The following is an 8,287-nucleotide window of genomic DNA, read 5'->3' as shown; positions in this document are numbered from 1 at the left end:
CACCAGTGGGGCCAGGACATTAGAAGCTCTCCCACTGTTGACCCCCCCAAGCACCAAGATGACAGAGCATCCCTTGCCCCAGAGTCCCTATCTATACATTGCCACCTCCTGTGGCAGTGAATTCCAAGTGTTAATCACTCTTTGGGTGAAGAAGGACCTCCTTTTATCCGTTCTAACCCGACCGCTTAGCAATTTCATGGAGTGCCCACGAGTTCTTGTATTGTGAGAAAGGGAGAAAAGTACCTCTCTCTCTCTACCTGCTCTTTTCCATGCATAAAGTGTATAGGGTGGGATCCCTCCTCCCACCCTATACACTTTATCAATCACTACCTACCCGAAAGCTGATGCAGAGCTGACGACTGGAAGCTACCCTGTTCAGACTTTCACACTGATTTACGATTTACTGTACAAACATATCACTTGCAAAGTCAATTGGCTGTTCTGTCTCTGATTGTGTGAACTTTGATTGTCTTCTGTGGACGCGCATCTTTCCCGTTTTGTTTTTGCTTGATCAAACTTTGACTAAAGATTTAAATTTTTTAAAGTCAGGTGAGAGGACCCCACACATCGCATATTAGAAGTCATAACCTGTTGTTTGGCCCTAATGGAAGCAAAGACCTGGTGTCAAGCATCATGTCTTCTGTCCTGTTTTTTTCTTTTCAAAATCTGTAGTCCGAGCGGGAAGAAGTTCCGAAGCAAGCCTCAACTGGCGAGATACTTGGGGAATACAGTGGACCTCAGCAGCTTCGACTTCCGGACGGGGAAGATGATGCCCAGCAAACTACAGAAGAACAAACAGAGATTAAGAAATGATTCGCTCAATCAAAATAAGGTTTGTTGGCAGCCGTGCTTTATTACAAAGACAAATATGGTCACAGTCTGTAGACATGAAAAGATAGAGCCACAGGAACTGTGTAAAGTGCGCTCAGTGTTTCTTTGACGATAGCAATAATGTCATAAATATGAAAATTACAAAAGTGACACTAATACATTCAAATTGTGAATCCAGTTACATAAGATAGAAGATAACAATTTTCTCCATTACTTGCGCAATGAAATAGGTGAAACTGTTATTGAACTCCAATGTGAATCGGGTAGCTTTTCTATTGAAGTGCAATTTTCCACACATCATCCACTTATAGATTCTTGGTCAGAAGAAGACGTTTGTCGAAACGGCATCGCATTCCGGAGACCACCGTCCCGCCGTCATTGTTATCTTCTATCTAATGTAACTGGATTTACAAGTTGAATGTATTAGTATCACTTTTGTAATTTTCATATTTATAACACTATTGCTATAGTTAAAGAAACATTGAGCGCACTTTACACAGTTCCTGTGGCTCTATCTTTTCAAGCCGTGCTTTATTAGCCTGCAAAACAGAGTCTTAAAATCCTCCTTTTCATAAAAAGTATCTTGTCAGGGATGCTATTCTGTCTTGTCAGGGGTGTTCTAGGCTGATCCTGCATTGAGCAGGCGGGTTGGACTAGATGGCCCGTATGACCCCTTCCAACTCTGTGATTCTATGATTCTATTCAATGCTCTTTGCATTTGTCTTCATTAGTGGTGGAATTCTGTTTGTATGGGTTTTTAACTGCCGGGATAAACAGGAAGAAGTCTGGAGTGTAAAACCTGAAAGAGGTTTTTTTTAAAATGAGCATTTGTGCATAATTGAAAGGAGCCACATCTAGTGTTTTATCTTCAGGCCCACCGTCCAACTGCTCCCCATTTTCACCTTGTGGCAAGTTACTGCAGCTCTCTGGCTCTGCGTTGCCATCCTCGATACCTTCTCTCCCCTTCCAGATTGCTTCTGGCAGACTTATTGATTTATTGATTTGATTTATTCCCTGCCGAAGCGGGCTCAGTCCCCCAAGGATATTGTCCTGTCCCAAACAAGTCATATCCTAAGAATGTTGCCCCCTCTTTAAAAAGGAGAGCAAAGTCCTAGTCCACAGGACAAGGTGGGAGCGAATGGGGACTGAACAGCATTTCTGGCAGTTGGCGTGAGGAGCGATGTAGCTTCTGTGCCCCCCGCCTAGCTCCTTTGCCGTCCTCACGGCGAGCAGAGAAAAAGAATCCATTGTGCAAATGTGCATACTTTGATAGGTCACTGAAATCAGGTTTTGTTGTGTGTGGGAGCCCTTTTTGTAGCTGGCGGAAGAGTCTACAAAGCTTGTGTCGGGTCAGAATGGCATATTATGATTATCCAGCGTTTCCCCGAGGAGCTCAGGGTGACATATGTGATTCCCCCACCACCACCACCATTTTGTTGTCTGGTAATGAACCTGTAGGAGAGACTAAGCTGAGAGATAAACAGTGACTGGCACAAGGTCGGTGACCGTCGTGGCTGAACAGGGATTTGAACTGGAGTACCCCAGTCCCAGCTGTGGTGGCTCAGTGGTTAAGATGCTGAACTGCAGACTGGAAGGCAATTTAGCCGTTCGAGACCCAAGTGTTGCATGACAGAGTGAGCTCCCGTCTCTGGCCCCAGCTCCTGCTAACCTAGCAGTTCGAAAGCAAGAAACTGCAAATAGATAAATAGGTACCGCTTCAGTGGGAAGGTAACAGCGTTCCATGTGCCTTGGCATCTAGTCATGCCGGCCACATGACTTCAGAAACGTCTTCGGGCAGCGTGCATGACAGAGTGAGCTCCCGTCTCTGGCCCCAGCTCCTGCCAACCTAGCAGTTCGAAAGCAAGAAACTGCAAGTAGATAAATAGGTACCGCTTCAGTGGGAAGGTAACAGCGTTCCGTGCGCCTTGGCATCTAGTCATGCCGGCCACATGACTACAGAAATGTCTTCGGACAGCGCTGGCTCTTTGGCTTGGAAATGGAGATGAGCACCGCACCCTTAAAGTCGGATTTGACTGGCTTTCGAGCAAGGGAAACCTTTACCTTTACTGACTCCAGTCCCGGCTGCTGTGCTGTTAGGATTGCTTGCTCACTCAAATCAGGGCGATGCTATTATGCATACCCGTCTGAATTGTGTGGGTGAAGGGTAGTGGCCTGAAACATTCCTTCAGAATACCCCGAAACTCTTTTCCATGGCTGTTTTTTGTGGCCATTATTTTCTTTCTGCTGCTGCTTCAGTTTCTCTCGCCTCAAGCGGTCTTAGCCAGTCAGGGATCAGGTACTGAACGTGAACAAATGAACACGTAGAATCATAGAACCATAGAGTTGGAAGGGACCACCAGGGTTATCTAGTCCAACCCCCTGCACAGTGCAGGAAATTCGCAAATACCTCCCCCTCCTCACCCCTAGTGAGCCCTGTTTCGTGCCCAGAAGATGGCAAAAAAACCCCCCAAAACAACAACCCTCCAGGATCCCTGGACAAACTGGCCTGGAGAAAAATGGCTTCCTGACCCTAAAGTGGTGATCAGCATTTCCCTGGGCATGTAAGAAACGGCCACGAGCACTGAGGCAACCTTTCCTGCCCTCATTCTTGTGCTCTGCCTAAGTCCACAGAATCAGCATTGCTGTCAGATGGCCATGTAGCCATCTCAGAAGGAAAGCATGCCTGCATCGAAATCTCCCGGTTCCAAAACCTACAGTCTGGTGTAGTGGTTAGAGACTGGGAGCTGTGAGTCCCATGAAGCTGCCTTCTGCTGAATCAGAACTTTGGTCCATCAAAGTCAGCATTGTCTACTTAGACTGGCAGTGGCTCTCCAGGGTATCTCGGCCTAAGAGGTCTTGCGCATCGCCTCCTACCCGATCCTTACTGGAGATGCCAGAGATTGAATCTGGGACCTGCTGCAAGCAAAGCAGGTGCTCTACCCCTGAGCCACGGCCCTCTCCCTTGATGAGATGACGCGACTGCTCCGTAGCCAATCAGGTTTGGGAGAAAGGGCTGTGCTTTCTGGACCAGTCACATGGATGGGCCCTGCCAGTTATATTACTGATTGCCCTCATGCTGCATTAACAGCGTCATTTAATGTTGGCATCCCTTTTTGAAGCTGTTTCTGAAGATTTGTGTGGGCGTGTTTGTACTTTCTTCCATTGTTGGAACAAGTTTGCAGAAATTGGCCTCTCTCAGGCTCAGACTGAAAGCATTAGGGTTGCCAGTCTCCAGGTGGGGCCTGGGGATCTCCTGCTTTTGCAACTGATCTCCAGCTGACAGAGATCAGCTCCCCTGGAGAAAATGGCTGCTTTGAAGGGGGGAATCTATGGCATTGTACCCTGCTGAGGCCCCTCCCCTCCCCAAACCCTGCCCTCTCCTGGATCCACCCCCAAAGTCTCCAGGTATTTTCCAATCCAGACTTGGCAACCCTAGAAAGCATGCCTGCATCAAAATTTCCCTTTTCCAAAAACCTACAGTCTGGTGGAGCGGTTAGGGACTGGGAGCGGTGAGTCCCAGGTTCAGATCTTGACTTGTCATGAAACTCACCAGATGCCTCTGGGCCAGTCATTCTTAAGCCGCTTTCACACATACTGAGTAAGGCACTTTCAATCAGGCCCATAGCTATGGCGGGGTTTTGGGGTGCTGCGCCCCCTTTCTTAAGGGCACAGGTCCACAAGAATTTCTCCTGTAAATGCTTTTTTCAGTCATTTAAAAACATTTTTTAAAAGATGTGCACTCCTTTAAGTAGAGTGGGGTGCTGTAGTTAACTAATTCCCGCACTGAGCAAGGGGGGTAGAGTACGTGACCTCTAGGATCCCTTCTAACTCTGTGTCAAGAAACTAGTCTCCTTAAAGAGAGTTTTTCTGCCTAAGAGTTAGCTTTCTTGACTACAGAAGTCATCATCTTCACCTGTTGGTTTGTTATCAGAATTGTTGCTTAGACTGGCAGAAGTGATTAACTTGCAGCAGCTGAAAACTGTCATCTAAAGTGGTTGACACAGCTTGCAATTTAGAGATCTATCCTGATAACAGCTTTCTGTTGGCTAAATGGCTTTTCTTTCTACACTGAGAACTTCAGTCCCACCAGAAAAAAAAAATTGCCCTGCAAGCCACAAAATCCTGGCTACGGGCCTGCTTTCAATGTACTTTGCAACTAGAATTTTCTATGTGAAAAGGAAAAACCCACTTGCAAACAATTGCTAAAGTGCATTAAAAGTGTATTATGCAGCATGTGTGAAAGCATCTTTAGTCTAACCCTACCTCATGGGATTGTAGTGGGGATAGGTTAAGGAAGAGGGAGCCACATACAACAACTTGGATTAAAGTTCTCTGGAGACATGGCAGAGGAAGTCAGGTGTCGAATGCGTGGCGCGTGTCAGACGGCCCACCGAATTGCTGAAAATGTCGTTTTGTTAGATGAGTCACTTGTTCAAGAGGGATGTGATGCGTGTGGCCAAGTTGTGAGAAAAGGCTATCGTTTAGCTCTTGGTCCTCTCAGAAGCTCTCCTATTGATCTCTTCTGTGTCAGGACTAAATAACATGCGTGCTTTTCTCTCCCCCTCCCTCCTCTGAATAGGGCAAACCAGACTTAAACACAACACTGCCAATTAGACAAACGGCATCCATTTTCAAACAGCCTGTAACCAAAGTCACCAACCATCCCAGTAACAAAGTGAAGTCGGATCCACAGCGAGTGATTGAACAGCCCAGACAGGTGAGTGGGGAGGGGGGTGAGGAGGGGAGGGGAGAAGAACACTTAAACCGGTACTGTAGAAGAATAATCCCCCGACCTGGATGGCCCCGGATGGCCCAACCTCATCAGATCCTGGAAGCTAAGCAGGGTCGACCCTGGTCAGTATTTGGATGGGAGACCATCAAGGAATACCAGGGCCAATGTTCCCTCTAAGCTGTGGAGTCTTCTGAGCAAAAATTCTACTTTGCGAGCGATTGGCATTAAAGTTGTGAGCCAGCGATTTGGCAGCTGCGTAAGTTAGTTTGCTCTGGAGCCCTCCTTCCTGAGCTAAGACAAAAATGTGTGAGCTGGAGGCTAAAAAACTGTGAGCTAGCCAGAGGTCATTTCGGGGGGGAAACGCAGTTCCCCCGGGTGAGATACGGGGGGCGGGGCACATGACAAAGCCCCGCCCCCTGCTTCCGGCCCTCATTCGGCCAGGAGGAGGCAGGAGAAGAGGGAGGGTAAGTTGCTTCCTCCCTGCCTCTCCCCACCCCTGCCTGCCTGGGGCCAGGGAGGGCCTTCGCGGGGCTTCCTTGCACTCCCGCCGGCCTTGCAGGTCCACTGCCTTGCAGGTCCACCACCCTCATGGGGCTCAGCAGTGGAGCTGCAAGGCAGGCGGCGGTGGCCGGGACCGTTGGGGGTGGGGTGTGTGGCCTTATGACACATTTCCAGTGATGTCAGGAGGTGTGGCCTTATGACACACTTCCGGTGATGTCAGGGGGTGTGGCATATGCTAATGAGTTATGCTAATGAGTTCCCCTAGCTCTTTTTCTACGAAATGACCCCTGGAGCTAACTCACACTAACTCAGCTTAGAGGGAACACTGACCAGGGCTACTACACGGAGGCAGGCAATGGCAAATCACCGCTGAACGTCTGTTGCCTTGAGAACCCTTCAGGGTCGCCCTGAGTCAGCCGTGACTTGGTGGCATCTTCCAGTACCAGAAAAGCAGAAACGGGCAAGGAAGCCTCCACACGCGGCATCCTGTTGAATGCTGCACCACAGCCCAATTCGGGCTCAAGGAACAGTCGAGTCGCTGCTTTGTATTTGATCCCCAGTCAAAAAATACCATGAAGCTTGGTGGAGCATCCTTGGCACGTGTGAGAGTCTGCGGCTTCTTTTATTGTATCGTGAGAATGCTGGGTAGGATTGGCGACGTGGAGACTGCCACTGTAACCCACTTTTTAGCCCTCAGATTCCCACTGGTAATTAGGATTTCAGCCTTGTGAGCCATCGAGATTTTTGGTACTTGTGGGTTATTGTTGTTGTTGTTCAGTCGCACAGTCGAGTCCGACTCTTCGCGACCCCATGGACCACATCACGCTAGGACCTCCTGTCTTCCGTTGTGCTCCGGAGTGTGCTTAATTTCACATTCGTTGCCTCGATAACACTGTCTAGCCATCTCATCCTGTGCCATCCCCGTCTTCTTTGACCTTCAGTCTTTCCCAGCATCAGGGTCTTCTCCAGGGAGTGGTCCCTTCTCATTGGGTGGCCAAAGTATTTGAGCTTGTGGGTACTGGAGTGGGTACTGGAGTGAAAATGCACGCAGTGGTGCTTTTTGTGTGTCACAAAGAAGCTTTGAAGTGCGTTAGAAGGTACGATAAGCTTTGGGATTTGTATATAATGGGAAAGACAATGAATAATCCTTTTTTAAATAATTATAGTGAGTTGGATATAGACTATGAGGAAAGATGGGAACCGGTCTTGGAATTTTTCAAAAATAATTCTTTGTTGCCTAATAGATTGGATGATTTGAGAATTTTTAAAGCCTAAGGTAGAGTAATTATTCCTAACTTGGACCTTGTAAAAATTTTTGTGTGTTCTCTTGCACACAACGGTTTAGTCTGTGATTGTGTGTTTTGGGTTTATATGCTCGTATTTGGCCTATACTTTCCTTAAATTGTACATGAACTTGTTTAAAATGGATTTCCATCTCTCGCTCTCTTGGTTTTTGTAAAAAAAAAAAATCCTTTCCCCTTGCAATTTAATAAATATTTTAAAAAATAAAAAATAAAGTGCGTTAGATGCCAAAGGGGCAATCAGGACAGGATCAGGTTCCCCCCCAGTGGAAAGATTGTTGTGAGAAACCCCTGTCTTCTACATGTGCCTGTGCCATTCACAGCTAGGGGTTACCAACCTCCAGGTGGTGGCTGGAGATCTCCCGGGTTTACCACTGATCTGCAGGTGAGAGAGATCAGTTCCCCTGGAGAAAATGGCTGCTTTAGAAAGTGGACTCTGTGGCATTGTACCCCATTGAAGTCCCTCCCCCCCAAACCCCACCCTCCTCAGGCTCCACCCCCCAAATCTCCGGGGATTTCCCAAACCTATAGCTGACTCTCCTAACTGACACCCAGCCATGCATATTTTGCTCATTCTCGCCCTGCACGGCGTGTTCCAGACTTTTATCCTATCCAGGCTTGAAGTGGTTGCAAGGTCCATAGCTGTGCCATTGCACACAACAGGATCCGAGACAGAGAGTGTGCGTCTCGGGTAGCAGCAGGAGGGCTCAGCGGGGCTTTGAGCTCCAGGATTAAAGTCAAGCTCTCTCTCTGTCATGACCTACCAGGTCATTTAACAGTGGCAGCCTTTGCTGTCCAAAGAGGAGATGCAAGGACGTCTCCCAAACAGCCTTGAAGGTACGTGGAGTTCATCTTGCGAGTCTTGCCTGGGCGGAAGAGCACCTGGGAACCATGGTGTTATGTCTGCAGACTGCCACTAGGC

The 8,287-nt window shown here is 48.0% G+C and overlaps 1 protein-coding gene across 1 annotated transcript in view; it reads left to right on the top strand.

Annotated features, from left to right (window-relative positions):
- The first annotated feature begins 676 nt into the window (after positions 1–676).
- MBD2 (methyl-CpG binding domain protein 2) overlaps positions 677–8,287 on the top strand; it is a 43,675-nt gene continuing 36,064 nt past the window's right edge. Inside the window, exons 1-2 of the mRNA XM_015415466.1 lie at positions 677–832; positions 5,411–5,548. Of these exons, the coding sequence (XP_015270952.1) occupies positions 767–832; positions 5,411–5,548 (204 nt within the window). The 5' untranslated portion in view covers positions 677–766. The remainder of the gene's footprint in view (positions 833–5,410; positions 5,549–8,287) is intronic.

Source organism: Gekko japonicus, unplaced genomic scaffold (genome assembly GCF_001447785.1).
Source record: "Gekko japonicus isolate JY-2015 unplaced genomic scaffold, Gekko_japonicus_V1.1 scaffold1391, whole genome shotgun sequence".
NCBI classification, from domain to species: Eukaryota; Metazoa; Chordata; class Lepidosauria; order Squamata; family Gekkonidae; genus Gekko; species Gekko japonicus.
This window is presented reverse-complemented; position numbering and strand designations above follow the sequence as displayed.